This window comes from Nomascus leucogenys, chromosome 15 (genome assembly GCF_006542625.1).
Source record: "Nomascus leucogenys isolate Asia chromosome 15, Asia_NLE_v1, whole genome shotgun sequence".
Lineage (NCBI taxonomy): Eukaryota > Metazoa > Chordata > Mammalia > Primates > Hylobatidae > Nomascus > Nomascus leucogenys.
In genome coordinates, this window is record NC_044395.1 from 16,024,381 (window position 1) to 16,044,039 (window position 19,659).

The window sequence follows — 19,659 nt, forward strand, 5'->3', positions numbered from 1 at the left end:
CCGAGGCAGGCGGATCACCTGAGGTCAGGAGTTCGAGACCAGCCTGGCCAACATGTTGAAACCCTGTCTCTACTAAAAATACAAAAATTAGACGGGTGTGGTAGCAGGCGCCTGTAATCCAGCTGCTCAGGAGGCTGAGACAGGAGAATCACTTGAACCTAGGAGGCAGAGGTTGCAGTGAGCCGAGATCGAGCCACTGCACTGCAGCCTGGGCGACACAGCGAGACTCCATCTCTCAAAAAAAAAAGAAGGCTATGACCAAGTGCTCTTTCCCCAAAACCATAGTTTTTTAAGTAGCTTGTGTGTCGAAGCAGGGATGGTAGTTTTTATTCAGGAAAAGTTGAAATACAGATTAAAACAAGTAATCTGCATATATTTATATTTAAGATTGGGCAGGTAAAGTACTAAAGTCAGATAAGTTTTCTTCCTTTTTTTTTTTTTTTTTTTTTTTTTTTTTTTTTTTTGAGATAAAGGAGATAGAGTCTGGCTCTGTCCCCCCAGGCTGTGCAGTGGGTGCGATCTCACCTCACTGCAACTTCCATCTCCTGGGTTCAAGCGATTCTCCTGCCTCAGCCTCCCAAGTAGCTGCAGCTACAGGTGTGCGCCACCACCCTGGCAAATTTTTTGTATTTTTCGTAGAGATGGAGTTTCACCATGTTGGCCAGGCTGGTCTTGAACTTCTGACCTCAGGTGATCTGCCCGTCCTGGCCTCTGAAAGTGCTGGGATTACAGGCATGAGCCACCATGCCTGGCCCAGATAAATTTTCTTAAACACAGATAAATTTACCAAAGGACACCAAATTTACCAACAGTGTTATTTATTCTTTTATTGTTCCTTTTGTTTGTTTGACTAGGATGTGACCTCCACAAAAGGAAATGAGTTTGAAGATTACTGTTTGAAACGGGAGTTACTGATGGGAATTTTTGAAATGGGCTGGGAAAAGCCATCTCCTATTCAGGTATGTTAACCCTTTTTATCACATATATGAGGTTATGTGCCAACCATTAAACAGTTTTCTTTTTGCTCTGCAGAAGTGGTATAGTGAACTAACATTTCTCTCTCATGTATACACACTTTTTCTGAAATTTTTAAGGGTAAATTAGAAAATCATGGCCTTTACAACTCTAAATATTTCAGTGTGTATTTCTTAAGAATAGGATATTCTCTTACGTAACCACAATACAGTTACCTTCAATTAACGTTGATAAAATACTTATATCTCATCTGTCATTCTAATTATTAATGGACCCAAACATGTCCTTTATAGCAGTTTTTTTCTTCTATACAGGATCCAGTCTAGGGTGAGGTATTATTTGTAGTTATGTCTTTTTTAGTCATTAGCATTTCCCTAGTGTTTTTTCTTCTTTTTATGATGTCAACATATTAAAAATACAGCCTACAACCCCTTCCCCCCATCCCTCTTTTTTTTTTTTTTTTTTTTTGAGACAGGGTCTTGCCCTGTCACCCAGGCTGGAGTTCAGTGGCCTGATCTCGGCTCACTGCAGCCTTGACCTTCTGGGCTCAAGTGATCCTCCTGCATCAGCCTCCTAGTAGCTGGGACTACAGGCGTGTGCCACAACACCTGGCTAATTTTTGTATTTTTTTGTAGGGATGGGGTTTTGCCATGTTACCCAGGCTGATTAAAACTCCTGGGTTGGCCATAGTGCTAGGATTACAGACATTAGCCACCATGCCTGGCCCCCCTTTTTTTTTTTATTAATATTACATTTCCTGTTTTGGGATTTTGTGATATTCCCAAGTATTAGATTCAAGGTAGGCTTTCTCAGCCCGAATAATGCAGAAATCATATTATGGCCTTCTCAGGGTATCATGTTTGAAGGTGTGCCTAGTGTCCATTTATTCTTCTTTGGTGATGTTAATTTTGATTACCCCGTCAAGGTGTTGTGTGGTTTTTCCATTCTATAATTACTTCTCTTTCCCCTCTCCCTTGAGACGAATAAGCAATCTGGGGTGCATTTTAAGACCATACAAATACAATAATACTATGGCCACCCTCCTCCTCCAACCCAGTAAGATAGATGTTCAGGCTGGGTATTATCCCCATTTTGTGGATGAGAAAACAAAAGTTCAGAGCAGTTAGTTCTCTTAGCGTATTGTTTTCAACCAGGGAGAATTTTTGTCCCCCAGGGGACATTTAGCAATTTGTAGAAACATTTTTGATTATCATCAATGGGGGGATGCTAAAGGACAGCCCCTTACAACAGAGAATTTTGTGGCCCAAAATGTCAGTAATGCTGAGCTTGAGAAACTTGACTTAGCCAAAGATACTTGTAGCTCATGAGTGATAGAGGTGGGATTTAACTTCATATCTTGTGATTTGCAATTCATGGCATGATACTTGTTTAAAAAAGTAACAAAATTTCCCCCCTAGTTTTAGCACCCATTGGTGATTCTTGCTTGATCTCATCTCTGCTCTGATGGGTTACGATGACTTTCCAATTCTAGCACTTCCTCTGTATTTGCCCCTATAAAGAAGAAACTTCCCCTCCCCTCATCCATATATATCTGTTATCAGTATGGACTTATACTCACTATTTTTTCAATGTTTTTTTATTATTATTATTCTAAAAATATCCTAGATCTGGCCAGTGTAAGCTCTTTCAGCCTGGTTCCTATGTTTTTATGATGTGTCCGCTTCATTTTTCTTGAGTACTTTCTTGCCTTTTTTTTTTTTTCCTCTTTTTTGAGACAGAGTCTAGCTCTGTCAGAGAGGCTGGAGTGCAGTGGCATGATCTTGGCTCACCGCAGCCTTCCCATCGTGGATTCAAGCAGTTCTTGTATCTCAGCCTCCCCAGTAGCTGGAATTACAGATTTGTGCTACCACACCTAGCTAATTTTTGTATTTTTAGTAGAGACAAGGTTTCACCCTGTAGGCCAGGCTGGTCTCGAACTCCTGACCTCAAATGATCACCCACCTTGGCTTCCCAAAGTGCTGGGATTATAGATGTGAGCCATGGCACCCAGCCCCTTTCTTGCTTTTTGACATAACATGATGCAGGCTTATCTTACACCTATCCTGGCCCAGCATTGGCATACAAGGATCCTTGATTCTTTTTAGTCTGGAGTAGTATTAGAGACCAAGACCCAGGCATTAGGTACCCCATTTGCTACTTGGTCCTTTCAGTGGAAAGAGCAAGGAAATAAATGCATGTATATACATATCCACACAGGCGTACACATAAATATACACGTACATATAAACATGCATTATATATAGGCCAGTTTGATGATGACAACAGACATACTTAAATTGATGAAATGATTGAATTCAGGCTGTGCTAAGGACAAACCCTGTGACATCACTGAGTACTTTTTCATTGAGCCAACATCTGTGGAGTGACCTAGAAAGTGTTTGGCCTTGGGAATTCTATGATGAATAAGACAGATATATGGTTCCTGTCTTATAGTCTGGAAAGGACAGCTAATTGTACAAATAATTCACTAATATGATGAGTACCTTTCTAGTTGGAATTGCATATGTATGTAGTCATAAGAGGAAGATGGGACAACCTGGAAGAATTGAGCCATGTTCCAAGCGGAGAACGCTAGGTAACGGTTGCCCGGAGGTTGAGAGTGTGCTTTTGGCTGGATAAAGTATCAAAACAAGGATATGCATCATCAGAGGGGTAATTTGGGTGTAGGTATTAGAAATACCTAGGAATCTACTATGATGTAGTTCATGTTAATCCATTTTATCTACACTGAAGTCTCTTTTTTTTTTTTTGAGACAGAGCCTTACTCTTGCCAGGCTGGAGTGCAGTGGCGCTACGTCCTCTCACTGCAATCTCTGCCTCCCGGGTTCAAGCAATTCCCCTGCCTCAGCCTCCCGAGTAGCGGGGACTACAGGCGTGCGCCACAGCACCCGGCTAATTTTTTGTGTTTTAGTAGCGACGGGGTTTCGCCATGTTAGCCAGGATGGTCTTGATCTCCTGACCTTGTGATCTGCCTGCCTCAGCCTCCCAAAGTGTTGGGATTACAGGCGTGAGCCACCGCGCCTGGCCCACTGAAGTCTTATGAGAGTTCCTTTACAGTAGGAACTGCATCATTCAACTTTTATCTCTAGTACTTAGCATGGTGCCTGTGCTTATTTAGCGTGCTTTGATGAAACTTAGGTAACTCATGTCTGCAGGTGAACGTGGTGTAGGGAACTGCCCAGATTGAATCCCAGCTCTGCTCCTTCATAAACTGGTTATTTGGGATCTATAAGTCTTGGACTCCTCACCTATATAATTGAGGTAATAGTATAATACCATAGGGTTGTTGTAAAGATTAAGTGAGATAATTCAAATGCTTAGTACAATGCCTAGTACGTGATAAATGCTCAAAAAATGTTATGGGTTATTTTATATAATAGCTTCAAAAAAGGAAATTAGTTAATTTAGGAGACATAATTGTTTTAAATTTGTTTTAAAGAGACTGAGTCTTGCTAAGTTGCCTGGGCTGGAGTGCAGTGTCAGGATCCTAGCTCACTGCAGCCTCAAACTCCTGGGCTCACGTGATACTCCTGCCTCAGCCTCCTGAGTAAGGATGATAGTGTAGTACCAGCACACCCGGCTACTTTATTTTATTATTATTATTTTTTTTTTTTTTGGTAGAGTGAAGGTTTTGCCATGTTGACGAGGCTGGTCTTGACCTGGGCTCAAGCAATCCTCCTGCTTTGGCTTCCCAACGTGCCAGAATTATAGATGTGAGCTACTGCACTTAGCCCAGTCCTCATTCTTAATAGATATTTGCTGACTCTTATTTCTTATCTTGTATTAAAATTTAAAATTAACTTTGTTACTTGTACTCTTAGTGTTGTTATAGCATATAGGCAATTAACTCTTCAGCCACTTAACCAATCTGACATCCAGCTTTTTGTGTAAAGTAGAAATAAGTACTCTTCCTCACAGAATTTTTATTGTTAAGATCAAATGTAGTGTATAACCAAAGTATTTTGAAATAGCAAGGTATTATATGAGTATATTGTTTTAGATACTCAAGGTCACCACTTGTATTGCCCTTTTCTTTCCTATTGTTTTGTCCTGGGGATCCATGGAAAGCACAAGATTATGTGTTTCTTAGAATCGTTCAGAGTAACAAGTCATGAATATTAGGATTTTAGAACCGAAACAAAATTTACAGATCCCCTAGTAAAAAAAATTTTTTAATTTTTATTTTCATAGGTTTTTTGGGGAACAGGTGGTGTTTGGTTACATGAGTAAATTCTTTTATTTTTGAGACAGAGTTTCGCTCTGTCGCCCAGGCTGGAGTGCAGTGGTATGCTCTCGGCTCACTGCAACCCCTGCCTCCCGGGTTCAAGCGATTCTCATGCCTCGGCCTCCCAAGTTACTGGGATTACAGGCAGGTGCCAGCATACCTGGCTGATTTTTGTATTTCTAGTGGAGACAGGGTTTCACCATGTTGTCCAGGTTGGTCTTGAACTCCTGACCTCAGGTGATCCACTCTCCTCGGCCTCCCAAAGTACTGGAATTACAGGCATGAGCCACCACGCCTGGCCAAGTAAATTATTTAGTTGAAATTTCTGAGATTTGGGTGCACCCATCACTCCCCTGGTAAAATACAACCTCATGGCAGGCTGTCTTCTAGTATTCTTTTCCATTCTTATCTACCTTCTCTTTTTGTTTTTGTCATCCCTCCCCCATTCCTAAAACTATCTCTTCTTTCATGCTTGGTTTTACAGTTTTATCCAGGCATTTTTTTTCCCCTAAATGTTAAAGCTGCCTTGATTAGATGGGTGAGTCTTCTGCATTTGAATATTTGTTTGAGATGGAATTTAGTTGCAGTTTGGCTGTGAGATTTGGAGAATTGGCTGGGTACAGTGGCTCATGCCTATAATCCCAGCACTTTGGGAAGCCAAGGTGGGTGGATTGCTTGAGTCCAGGGGTTCAAAACCAGCCTGAGCAACATGACAAAACCCTGACTGTACAAAAATTAGCTGGGCATGGGGGATATGTAGTCTTAGATGTTCGGGAGGTTGAGGCTGTAAGTGAGCCAGGATTGTGCCACTGCACTCCATCCTGGGCAACAGAGCAAGACCCTGTCTCACACACACAAAAAAAAAGTTGGAGAATTAGGCACTTAAAATTATATGCTCTCAAAAGAGCTTTTACATTGATAGGCTGGAACCAGATATACTACAGATTGTTCCCACATACGTATTTCTTTGATAGAGCCATCTGTGACCAGTTCTAGGTCTGGATGCTGTGGCCAGTAGAATAACTGCCATTCTAAAGGTGTAGCTTTATAGGAACATAGACTTCTTTGGAAGGCCTAAGAATATACTGTTTTTGTCTGCTTAGCATTATTTGAAACTTTATATTAACTTTGGGATTATGATTGAGAAAGATGGCCTCTCTCGTTGCTTCTAAACCCTGGGAACACCTCTTGAAGACTTTTTCCTAAATCTAAGAAGGTGAAGAAATGAGAAGCAGTTGATTATTGAGGGAAACATGGAAGCTCCTTACTGCTGGCAACAAAATTTTGTGCCAGGTCAACTAAGGTCTAATAAGGATTAATAGTTTACTATTTATAGTTAGGAATTATAGCATTCTGAATCCAGTAATAAGTCATTCCTCCTGCTAACAATGGGTTTATTATGATTGAAAAAATTATTTCCTAAAAACTCAAAGGTTTTTGTTTTTTGTGTGTTTTTTTGGTGTGTGTTTTTGTTTTGTTTTGTTTTTGGGTGAGGTTGGGGAGACAAGAGTCTCAGTTTGTCACACTGGCTGGTCTTGAACTCCTGGCCTCAAGCAGTTCTCCTGCCTCAGCCTTCCAGAGTGTTGAGATTACAGGCGTGAGCCACCATCCTAGAGATATTATTAGAAATTACCATCTCCCCTTTTTTTTCCTGGTGAGCAGGGGACATCTGTAACAATCATTGCTACCTTCTCTGCAGTAACCATAGGTTTTGTTTTGTTTTGTTTTGTTTTTTGAGACAGTCTCGCTCTGTTGCCCAGGCTGGAGTGCAGTGGCGCAATCTTGGCTCACTGCAAGCTCCGCCTCCTGGGTTCACGCCATTCTCCTGCCTCAGCCTCCCGAGTGGCTGGGACTACAAGTGCCTGCCACCACGCCTGGCTAATTTTTTTGTATTTTTTTAGTAGAGACGGGGTTTCACCATGTTACCCAGGATGGTCTCGATCTTCTGACCTCGTGATCCGCCCGCCTCGGCCTCCTAAAGTGCTGGGATTCCAGGCGTGAGCCACCGTGCCCGGCCTTTAACCATAGGTTTTTTTTTCCTCTTGGAAATTAAGGTTTGGAAAATAAGAGGAAGCAGTCAGTGTAAATGCAGCTAGTTGGGTGATGTTGAGCTTTTGTTGGTACCACACTTTTGTAAAATGCCTCTCAATACTAGGAGATTGGAAAATATACCATTCTTTAATTATAGGCATCAGAAACCAACTTGATCTAACTTAAGCAAAAGGAAATTTTTTGGAAAAATAATGGGAATTCACAAGATTGAGAAGGCTAGAGAAACATACTTGGAAATGACTAAGAACTGAGATAGCTCTGAAGGACTTAGGAAGCTGTAATGGATGCACTATAACAATTTAGATTCTTAGGAGGCAACATGCCGCTGGCCTAGTGTGGGCTATGTGTCTACCACTTGGCTTAGAAAATTGGTGAGGCTTGGTCTGTTGGGACAGGAGAGACCAGGGCATATGTAATTCCTTAGAAGGAAATTAGGGTGTTACTTAGCAAAGGGATACAAGAGTAACCAAAACACAACAAATACTCTTCATTCAGTATCTAAACGTTACAATGAATGTGAACTTGGAGACCTAAGGTGGCAGATGTCAGCCCTAAGCTTGTGGGGTTGGTTTTCTGGGGTTTTGTTTTTTTGGGGTAATAGCTTTATTGAGATATAAATGACACCACACATCAAAAGTATACAATTTAATGTTTAGTGCATTTAGAGTTGTGCAACCATTACCACAATAAATTTTAGAACATTTTGATCAGTCCCACAAAAGTAACCCTTTTAGCAGTCACACCTCATTTTCCCCCACCCCTAGGCAACCACTGGTATACTTTCTGTCATTCTAGCTTTGCCTAGTCTGGACATGTCATATAAATAGAATCCTATAGTATGTGGTTTTTTTGTGACTGGCTTCTTTGACTTAGCATAATGTTTTCCGAGTTCATCTGTGTTGTAGCATGTATCAATGTTCCATTCCTTTTTGCTGAATAATATTTTATTGTATGGCTCTACTACTTCTGATTTATCCAGTCATCAGTTGGTAGACATTTGGGGTTGTTTTCCAAGGACTGAGGATTTAATGTGCTATTTTGTGAAAATCTGAGAAGTAGGAAGGGGATTTAATGATCTCAACTGTTACCCGTCTGAAAAACCTAACTCGTGATTTTAAATAAAATAGCAGGCTGCGTTCCCCTGTTCCCTTTTTAAAATAGGAACTGCCCCTGCTTTAACCTTATGAAGTTTTATTTATGAATAAAGTTTGTACTATTATTAAAAAAATACATAGAAGGAACTGGCTATTAAGGATAATGCTGCCATGAAAATTCAGGTGCAGGTTTTTGTGTGGAGATGTTTTTATTTCTCTTCGCTGTATACCTAGAATTGCTAGTTCATATGGTAACTCTTTGTAACCTTTTGAGGAACTGCAAGGCTGGTTTCCAGCATGGCTGTACATTCCCACTAGCAGTGTATGAGAGTTCCATTTTCTCCACCTTCTTGCCTACATATTATGTGCAGATCTAAGTTCAAATACTGGCTAAAGCATTTCTTGCTTTGTGATCTTGGGCAAACTAATCCTATTTAGGATCCATTTTGTCAGTTGTAAAACAAAGTACCTAACTTGAAAGTTGTACTCAGCACATAGTAAGTTTTAAAAAAAGTTTTTGTTTCCTTCCTCCTTTACCTTCTCCTTGGCAGTTCCTCATAATTTCCTCTTGTGTTTCATAGCTTTCTGAACTTGACTTGAATTCTCTTGCTTTTCGTTATTTCCTAATCTTCCTGAGAAACACTGGTAAGAGGTAGTGTGGATGTGCTGAATTCACTGACTGCTAATCATATAGGGCAAAATATCAGGGTGTCTTAACTTACAGTCTATCACATGTACTTTGTTAAAGCTTTATCCTTGAACAGTTTTTGTAGGGTATAATCCCTGTCAAAGAGGGCAAAGGAATAGGTCAGTGGCCTTAATCAAGTCAGTCAAAAGATGAACTAAAAAGGAGAATTAGGATACCTCCAGTCTAATTCTGTTCTGCCTCACTTGATTGAAAAAAAGGTTTACGCTTTAAAGAACCTGACCCAGCAAGTCATTATGAGACCATCAGAGACCACCTATCTTACCTTTTTCAATACTGTAAAACTGAGTAGTGTGCAGGCAGCCTGTTAAAAACTACAGACTACTGGCACCACAGAACCACAAAAGAGAAAACCTGAGGTGACAGGGTAATGGGAGCCTCTGGAACAACTGGAAATAATGGTTGACTTATCTGTGATAAGGAGGGAAGAAATTTAAGACCAAAGGGTTAAAGCCAAGGTTTTCTTCTTTGTTTGCTTTACCTTAATAAGCAGAGTCTTTAATGCTGGCTGTAAGAACAAGACAACAATATTTTCTTTTCTTTTTTCTTTTTTTGTGAGATGGAGTCTTGCTCCATTGCCCAGGCTGGAGTGCAGTGGTGCAATCTTGGCTCACTGCAACCTCCTCCTCCTGGGCTCAAGCGATTCTCCTGCCTCAGGTTCCCAAGTAGCTGGGACTACAGATGCGCACCATGACAATTTTTGTATTTTTAGCAGAGACAGGGTTTCACCATGTTGACCAGGCTGGTCTCGAACTCCTGGACCTCAGGTGATCTGCCTACCTCAGCCTCCCAAAGTGCTGGGATTACAGACATGAGCCATCGTGCCCAGCCAACAACATTATTTTCACAGTTGTTCTGGCAGCTGTGTTGTTCTGACCATATGGAACCCATTTATATCCTGTGATTGGAGCTCTAGGTAGAAAGAGTGTTGTCATGGGAGATGGAAGTCATCCTGCTTATTTAGTCATTTCTACCAATAGCAGCTTTAAAGGGCTAAAGCTGGTTTTTTTTTTGTTTTGTTTTATTTGTCAACAGCCCAGGCATAGAAGGGACAAATGTCAGTGACTGTGAATTTGGTTCCTAGTGTCTTAGTTTTAGAAATTAAAAATGCAGGCCAGACGCGGTGGCTCATGCCTGTAATCCCAACATTTTGGGAGGCCGAGGTCGGTGGATCATCTGAGGTCAGGAGTTCAAGACCAGCCTGGCCAACATGGTGAAACACCCCGTCTCTACTAAAAATACAAGAATTAGCTGGGCGTGGTGGTACACACCTTTAATCTAAGCTGCTTGGGAGGCTGAGGCAGGAGAATTGCTTGAACCAGGAGGCGAAGGTTGCAGTGAGCCAAGATCGCACCATTGTACTCTAGCTTGAGTGACAAGAGCGAAACTCTATCTAAAAAAAAAAAAGAAAAAAATTAAAATTCCACATCATGGCCGGGCGCAGTGGCTCACGCCTGTAATCCCAGCACTTTGGGAGGCCGAGGCGGGCGGATCACGAGGTCAGGAGATCAAGACCATCCTGGCTAACACGGTGAAACCCCGTCTCTACTAAAAATAGAAAAAAAAAATTAGCCATGTGTGGTGGCGGGCACCTGTAGTCCCAGCTACTCAAGAAGCTGAGGCAGGAAATGGTGTGAACCCGGGAGCCAAAGCTTGCAGTGAGCCAAGATTGCGCCACTGCACTCCAGCCTGGGCGACAGAGCAAGACTCCGTCTCAAAAAAAAAAAAAAATTCCACTTAATTTCCTTTTAACAATTTTAACTAGTTGAGCTTTTTGAAGGATCTATTGTATTTTATAGTTTGTTGTTGTTTCTTTTGTTTTTGTGGGGGTGGTGCTTGCCATGTTGCTCAGGCTGTTCTTGAACTCCTGACCTCTCTTTGTATATGTCTATTTATTTTTCAGTAACTTTTGGGAATCCTTTGCTGTTTGGGAAATTTAAGTTAGTATGAACTACTGTTATTATTTGCAAAATAGGTAACAAAGTAAGCCAAATATTAAAATGAGAGGTCACCTTTAGCGATGTGACCGTATTTGAGGTAACTGCAATAGAATTGAACCCTCAGTAGAGAGCACATTTCAGAACAGAGAAGTAGGCTGTGAGACAGACATTGGAGATTTACTTATTATATAAATAAATGACTAATATGACCTGAGGTTAAACTTTCCCAGCCTATTCGTGTTTTGTTGCAGGGATGAGGTGTCCAAGCTACAATTTTTCACTGTGGTCAAATTGGTTTGCTAGTCTCAAAATATGTATAGTCTTACCTTGGAATTGTTTTTGCTTTTTCCTTCAAACATTTTTGTAGAGATGGGGTCTCGCCGTCTTGTCTAAGCTGGTCTCAAGCTCCTGGGCTGAAGTGATCCTTTTGCTTTGGCCTCCCATAATGTTGGGATTACAAATGTGAGCCACTGTGTCTAGCCGCCCCCCCCACCACCTTTTTTTTTTTTTTTTTTTTTTTTTGACGAGACAAGGTCTCTTTCATGCTGGGGTACAGTGGTGCAATCATGGCTCACTTCACCCTTGACCTCCTGGCTCAGCCTCTCAAGGGTTACAGACACCCACCACCACACCCAGCTACTTTCTGTAATTTTTGTAGAGGGTTTTTCCATGTTGCCTAGTTGCCCGGGCTGGTGTTGAACTCCTAGGCTCAAGCGATCCCCCCCACTTCTGCCTCCCAACGTGCTGGGACTACAGGCATGAGCTGCTGTGCCTGGCCTTTTTTCCAATTTTTATTTGAAGGAGGCTTTGCTTTTGTTTTGTCTGTGTTTTCAAGTGCTATTTATGGGTCAGCCTGAGTTCCTCCATTTTCTTTGTTGTTTTCTTCAGACACACACATAACACAGTTTTTATGACATTGGGTTACAATTTAAAATTCTGTGAGCAGTTCTGGTAAACATTGGTTCATAATGATGTTGATGTTGACTGGTCCTGCTGATTTACTTGAATCTCTGCTATTCATGTAGAATTCACATGTAGGATACTTAGGATACTTAAAGCAATACCGAAGTGTATTTCAGAGAGGAATTTGCTTGTGTACTAAATTCAGAAGTAATTTTGTATTGTCTTATCTCTTTTAGGAGGAGAGCATTCCCATTGCTTTATCTGGTAGGGATATCTTAGCTAGAGCAAAAAATGGAACAGGCAAGAGCGGTGCCTACCTCATTCCCTTACTTGAACGGCTAGACCTGAAGAAGGACAATATACAAGGTTAGTTGAATAAAAGTTTGTTTTTAAACTAAAAATGGGAGTTTCAGCCTTGGAGCTATGTGTAGAAGATACTCCTTTTTTTAGTCAGAATTTACATTGCCTAAAATTTGTATTCTTTCTTTTCAGGTTTTTTTTTTTTTTTTTTTTTTTTTTTTAGCCTGATGATGGTCTTTTAAAAATGATTCCCAGCTTTTTAGAGATTTCTAGTTTTAAGAGTATTTTTATATGATACACACTTTTGACAGCATTCCAGTGAGACAGGAAAAATAAGTATTAGTGCCCTATAGGTAGGAAAGCTGAGGCTGGGCATGGTGCCTCACAGCCTGTAATCCCAGCACTTTGGGAGGTCAAAGTGGGTGGATCACCTGAGGCCAGATATTTAAGACCAGCCTGGCCAACATTTCGAAACCCTGTCTCTACTAAAAATGCAAAAATTAGCTGGGCATGGTGGCGCACACCTGTAATCCCAGCTACTCAGAAGTCTGAGGCATGAGAGTCACTTGAACCCAGTAGGTGGCGGTTGCAGTGAGCCAAGATTGTGCCACTGCACTCCAGCCTGGGTGACAGAGTGAGACTCTTAACCCAAAAAAAAAAGACGGCTGAGATGATGAGAAGTTAAATTAGTTGACATTGCTACTTATAAACTATGGAACTGTTTCTTGTGGCAGATGAGTGTTAGCAGAATTCCTTGTAGAAACATGAACTTCTGTTTAAAGGCCGTGGGTTCTTGGATTTTAAGAGCCTAGGCAGTGGGGAATAAACAGTTTTCATAGTTATATTCAATGTAAGTTAATGGAATTAAGATTTCACCTCTGAAACTTTACATTTTTAGCTTTCTTGATCTGTAATTATTGTTTCTGCCCACTTTCATATGATGTAAATAGAGCCTAGGTAGCAGGAGTTTCCTACTTAGGTATTTTACACAGTGAATCTGACTCAACTATAGTTGGGGCTTTTAGAAATATTAAGTTAATAAACTTTGAGCTAATAGTTGCCAACTCAACATGCTGTAAGTTTGTAATTAAGAAGGGTATTGGCTGGGTATGGTGGCTCATGCCTGTAATCCCAGCACTTCGGGAGGCCGAGGCAAGGCAGATCACCTGAGGTCAGGAGTTCAAGACCAGCCTCGCTAACATGGTGAAACCCTGTCTCTACTAAAAATAAAAAAATTAGCTGGGTGTGGTGGCATGTTCCTGTAGTCCCAGCTACTCAGGAGGCTGAGGCAGGAGAATTGCCTGAACCTGGGAGGTGGAGGTTGCAGTGAGCCAAGATCGTGCCACTGCACTCCAGCCTGGGCAACAGAACAAGACTCTGTCTCAAAACAAAGAAGCAGCAGCAGCAGAAGGCTGGGTGCAGTGACTCATACCTGTAATCCCAGCACTTTGGGAGGCCAAGGCAGGAGGATTGCTTGAGGTCAGGAGTTTGAGACCAGCCAGGCCAACATGATGAAACCCTGTCTCTACTAAAAATACAAAAAATTAGCTGGATGTGGTGGCGGTTACTCAGTAGGCTGAGGCAGGAGAATTGCTTGAATCTGGGAGGCGGAGGTTGCAGTGAGCTGAGATGGCGGTCACTGCACTTCAGCCTGGACAACAGAGCAAGACTCCATCTCAAAAAAAAAAGAAGAGTTTAATATTTATATGATAGTATTGCTGAGGGAGAGTCTAAATCTGTGACACTATAATGGGTTCTCTTTTTGTAAAGAGATTCGTCTATTTGAATTTTCATAATGTCCTGTGAGGCCTGTAATGATTCAACTTTTTATTTTTATTTCTTAATTTTTTTGGTGGGGGAGACAGAGTCTTGCTCTGTCACCCATTCTGGAGTGTGGTGTCATGATCATAGCTTAATGCAGTCTTAATCTCCCAGGCTGATGTGATCCTCCTGCCTCAGCCTCCCGAGAAGCTGGGACTATAGGCACATGCCACCATTCCCAGCTAATTTTTTTGATTTTTTTAGTAGAGATGGGGTCTTGCTATGTTGCCCAGGCTGGTCTCAAACTCCTGAGCTCAAATGATCCTCCCTCCTCAGCCTCCAAAAGTGCTGGGATTCCAGGCGTGAATTACTCACTGTGCTGCTCAGCCCAATTTTTTAATACATCTCGGTATCTAGATTATAAGGGGCAGTGTTTCTTTTCTTTTTTTTTTATTTGAGATGGAGTTTCGCTCTTGTTGCCCAGGCTGGAGTGCAATGGCACGATCTCGGCTCACCACAACCTCTGCCTCTCGGGTTCAAGCAATTCTCCTGCCTCAGCCTCCCAAGTAGCTGAGATTACAGGCATGTGCCACCACGCCCAGCTAATTTTGTATTTTTAGTAGAGACAGGGTCAGGCTGGTCTCAAACTCCCGGCCTCAGGTAATCCACCCACCTTGGCCTCCCAAAGTGCTGGGATTATAGGTAGGTGTGAGCCACTGCGCCTGGCCTTTTTTTTTTTTTTTTTTTTTTTTTGGAGACTGAGTCTCACTCTGTCACCCAGGCTGGAGTGCAGTGGCGCAATCTTGCCTCACTACAGCCTCCACCTCCGGGTTCAAGTGATTCTCCTGCCTCAGCCTCCCGAGTAGGTGGGACTACAGGTTTGTGCCACCACGCCTGGATAATTTTTGTATTTTTAGTAGAGATGGTGTTTCACCATGTTGGTCAGGCTGCTCTTGAACTCCTGACCTCAGGTGATCTACCCACCTTGGCCTCCCAGAGTGCTGGGATTACAGGCGTGAGCCACTGCATCATAAGGGGCAGTATTTCTATAGCTTCTTAAATTTTGTAAATAAGATCTATAGCATGTTCTCCCACCTCACCCCATATTTTCTCATATGTTTCTTGATATTGTTTCAGCAATGGTGATTGTTCCCACTAGAGAACTTGCTCTACAGGTCAGTCAAATTTGCATCCAGGTCAGCAAACACATGGGAGGGGCCAAAGTGATGGCAACCACAGGAGGAACCAATTTACGAGATGACATAATGAGGCTTGATGATACAGGTAAGAAATGATTACTAAAAGGTAGTGTAGCTCTCTGTAATTTTAGTCACAAGTATTTCAGTAAATTATTAAAAATTGTTTTTAAGAATTAAGCAACAGAAATACTGCAGTAAAAAAAAAAAACCACTGCGTTCAAGAGAAAAAGACAAATTTACCATAATTGAAAACGATATTTGACTTTGTTAGTAGTTGTAAAACAGCAAGTTTATAGTAATTTTACCGTTTAATTGGTAAAGCTAAAAGTATTAGTAGATGATAATGTGAGTTTGTGGACAAATAGGCTATATTGTAAACGTGGGGGTGTAAACTTACATCTCTGTCATGGGCAATTTGGGAGTATATTTTAAAATTATAAATGTATATATAATGTGTGTGTGTGTTTTTTGTTTTGTTTTGTTTTGTTTTGTTTTGTTTTGTTTTGTTTTGTTTTGTTTTGTTTTGTTTGGAGATGGAGTCTTGCTCTTTTGCCCAGGCTGGAGTGCAGAGGCGCAATCTCGACTCACTGCAAGCTCCGGCTCCCGGGTTCATGCTATTCTCCTGCCTCAGCCTCCTGAGTAGCTGGGATTACAGGCTCCCGCCACCACGCCAGGCTAATTTTTTGTATTTTTAGTAGAGATGGGGTTTCACCATATTAGCCAGGATGGTTTCGATCTCCTGACCTCGTGAGCCACCGTGCCCGGCCATAAATATATATTTTTAAGAATCTTGGCCGGGCGCAGTGGCTCACGCCTGTAATCCCAGCACTTTGGGAGGCCGAGGTGGGCGGATCACCTGAGGTTGGGAGTTCGAGACCAGCCTGACTAACATGGAGAAACCTCATCTCTACTAAAAATACAAAATTAGCCAGGCGTGGTGGTGCGTGCCTGTAATCCCAGCTTCTCGGGGGGCTGAGGCAGGAGAATCGCTTGAACCCGGGAGGCAGAGGTTGTGGTGAGCCGAGATCGTGCCATTGCACTCCAGCCTGGGCCTGGGCAACAAGAGCAAAACTCCTCAAAATAAATAAATAAATAAAAGAATCTTTCCTGAAGAAAAAAATTGGGTAAATGCAGGGCTGCATGTACAAAGTTGTTTGCTATGGGGTGGTTTGTCGTGCCGAAAAATTGGACCAACTTAGAAGGAGATTGGCTAAAGTAAATACATTAAGGTATAGTCTGAATAGGATTCTACATAGTCATTAAAGAGTAAAGTTGACCTGTATTCATTTTCATGAAGAGGTTTCATGATACATTGCTGAGTGGAAAAAGGTAACAAAACAGCAAGAATGAGATCACTCATATAAAATTATATCTAGATTTTAGTTAGAATACCATATATGATAATTATGTGATACATTCTTTGTATTGCATAGGTTTTTTAAAAATTATCTTGTTTGATCCTTTTAACAATACTCGGCTCACTGCTCTAGATTAGAGGCATTGCTCTTATATCAGAAGTCTGGTGTGCCTTCTGTTATTAATTGGGAATTATCCTAAGACAAGAAAGTATAAAAGAAAGAAAGTATGCCTCCTTTTGAAAGCAGGTGATTTGGGAAGCTGTACCCCACCCAATCTGAAACAAATATTTTTTAAGCATCCTGCGGTGAAATGGAAGTCTTTATCTTAAAACACATCTTTGTGCCTTTTTGTGTTATTCCCACCTCTATAACACAATGTGTTTCTTTTCTTTTCTTTTTTTTTTTTTTTTTTTTTTTTTTAAATTTGAGACACAGTCCTACTCTGTTGCCCCAGCTGGAGTGCAGTGGCGTGATCTCGCTCACTGCAACCTCTGCCTCCTGGGTTCAAGTGATTCTCCTGCCTCAGCCTCCCGAGTAGCTGGGATTACAGGCTCCCACCACCACACCCAGCTAATTTTTGTATTTTTAGTAGAGACAGGGTTTCACCGTGTTGGCCAGGCTGGTCTCGAACTCCTGACCTCATGTGATCCATCCACCTCGGCCTCCCAAAGTACTGGGATTACAGGGATAAGCCACTGCACCTGGCCTAGTGTTTCTAATAAAAGATAGTCATTTGCTGCATAACAATGTTTTGGTCCATGATGGACTGCACGTATGTCGGTGTTCCCATAAGATTATAATGGAGCTATACAATGGAGTAGGCTGTACCATCACATAGTAATGCATTTCTCAGAATTATCATTAAGCAACTCAGGACTGTAATATGATAAACCTTTACAATATCCTCTTTGCTCAAATTAAAATTAATGAGAATATATGTTTTCTAAATCTTGCATAGTGCACGTGGTGATTGCTACCCCTGGGAGAATCCTGGATCTTATTAAGAAAGGAGTAGCAAAGGTTGATCATGTCCAGATGATAGTATTGGATGAGGTAATATCTCTTCATTTGGCATTATACTATTCTGTACTTTTCTGTGCTTTGCTTATAACTGCCAGTGAATGAAGCAAAAGCTGCTTGTGTTTATGATCTAATAAACACAATCAGTTTAAATTAATTGGCTTATAAAATGTGTTTTACCCGTTAGAGGGAGTAGATTATAGACATTCATTGGAATTCAGCATTTTGTCTTTTTCTTAGAGATAGCAGACATTAGGTTTTAATTTTTTAGTAGAGGAGTGAATAACCTCAAAGCCAAATTTATTCTAAGTCTCTTTCTGCTCTGTGATTAATTTTTAAAAGCATATAACATATATTGTCTCTTCTCATTTTGTGCATACTACTTTGTACTGTTTGGTTTTTAATCTCTGTTACGTGTATTATCTCACCATGTTATAAATGCGTTTTAAAAACTTATTAAAATCTGTAGTCCTGGGATCTAGCCATGTTTTGTACATGTAGAGATGGTCCCTGACTTACTATGGTTCATTTTACAGTTTTTCAGTGGAAGTGATAAGCTTTCATTAGAAACCGTACTTCGAATTTTTTTTTTTTTTTTTTTTTTTTTGAGAGAGAGTCTTGCTCTGTTGCCCAGGCTGGAGTGCAGTGGCGCAATCTCGGCTCACTGCAAGCTCCGCCTCCCGGGTTCATGCCATTCTTCTGCCTCAGCCTCTCCGAGTAGCTGGGACTACAGGCGCCCGCCACGACGCCCGGCTAATTTTTTGTATTTTTTAGTAGAGACGGGGTTTCACCGTGGTCTCGATCTCCTGACCTCGTGATCCACCCGCCTCGGCCTCCCAAAGTGCTGGGATCACAAGCGTGAGCCACCGCTCCCGACCTGAATTTTTAAGATTGATATTTTTCCTGGTTAGTAATATGCTATATGATATTCCCATGATGCTGGGCATCAGCAGCAAACTGCAGCTCCCAGTCAGCCACATGATGATTGTGAGGGCAGACAGCCGATACTCTACAGTATATGGTGTTGTCAGGTGATTTTGCCCAACTGTAAGCTAAGGTAAGTGGAGCATGTTTAAAGGCTAGGCTAAGCGATGATGTTCAGTAGGTTTGGGTAATATTTTCAACTTAGGATGAATTTATCAGAACATAATCCTATTGTAAGTCAAGGAGGATCTATAGTGTATCAGCGTTGTTAACGTTTTGACATGAGGTTATTTTCACATTTGGTTTGTGTTTTATTTATTTTTTTATTTTTTTTATTTTTTTGAGACAGACTCACTCTGTCACCCAGACTGGAGTGCATTGGTGTGATCTCGGCTCACTACAACCTCTGCCTCCCCGCTTCAAGTGATTCTCATGCCTCAGCCTCCTGAGTAGCTGAGATTACAATTACGTACCACCCACGCTTGGCTAATTCTTGTATTTTTAGTAGAGGCAAGGTTTTGCCCTGTTGGCCAGGCTAGTCTCAAACTCGTGACCTCAGGTGATCTTCCTGCCTTGGCCTCCCAAATTGCTGGGATTACAGGCATGAGCCACCCTACCCCCAGCCTGGTTTGTGTTTTAGGTAACATTTAATTCAAATCAGGCTTTTATCTTTAAGTAATGAGAGATAACATTTATTAATCACTGGGTACCAGCACTAAGTGCTTTACATGTTTTTGTTTTTTTCATTTAATTTTTACAAGGAACCTATAAGGTAGGTATCCTGTCAAGTAGTTACTATAGTATGTAGACATCCAACTTTTAATTTGCTTATAAAATATGTTTTATACTTCAGATGCAGTAAATAGGCATTCATAGGAATTCAGCTTTTTGTCTTTTTCTTACAGATGCCAGAGTTTAGGTTTAATTTTTAAGAAGAGGAGTGGCTGGATAACTTGAAAGCCAAGTTTTTTCTTTTTTGTTTTGATTTTTTTTTTTTTTTTTTTTTTTTTTTGAGACAGAGTCTCGTTGCCCAGGTTGGAGTGCAGTGGTGTGATCTCAGCTCACCGCAACCTCCACCTCCCGAGTTCAAGCGATTCTCCTGCCTCAGCCTCCCGAGTAGGTGGGATTACAGGCATGTGCCCCCATGCCGGGCTAATTTTGTACTTTTAGCAGAGACAGGG

At 41.4% G+C, this 19,659-nt stretch overlaps 1 protein-coding gene across 3 annotated transcripts in view; it reads left to right on the top strand.

Annotated features, from left to right (window-relative positions):
• DDX6 (DEAD-box helicase 6) overlaps nt 1-19,659 on the top strand; it is a 45,652-nt gene that overhangs the window by 12,381 nt on the left and 13,612 nt on the right. For all 3 annotated transcript variants that reach the window (XM_003253252.3, XM_030829297.1, XM_004090543.2), the window contains exons 4-7: nt 855-959; nt 12,153-12,282; nt 15,115-15,261; nt 17,493-17,587. In XM_003253252.3, the coding sequence (XP_003253300.1) occupies nt 855-959; nt 12,153-12,282; nt 15,115-15,261; nt 17,493-17,587 (477 nt within the window). The remainder of the gene's footprint in view (nt 1-854; nt 960-12,152; nt 12,283-15,114; nt 15,262-17,492; nt 17,588-19,659) is intronic.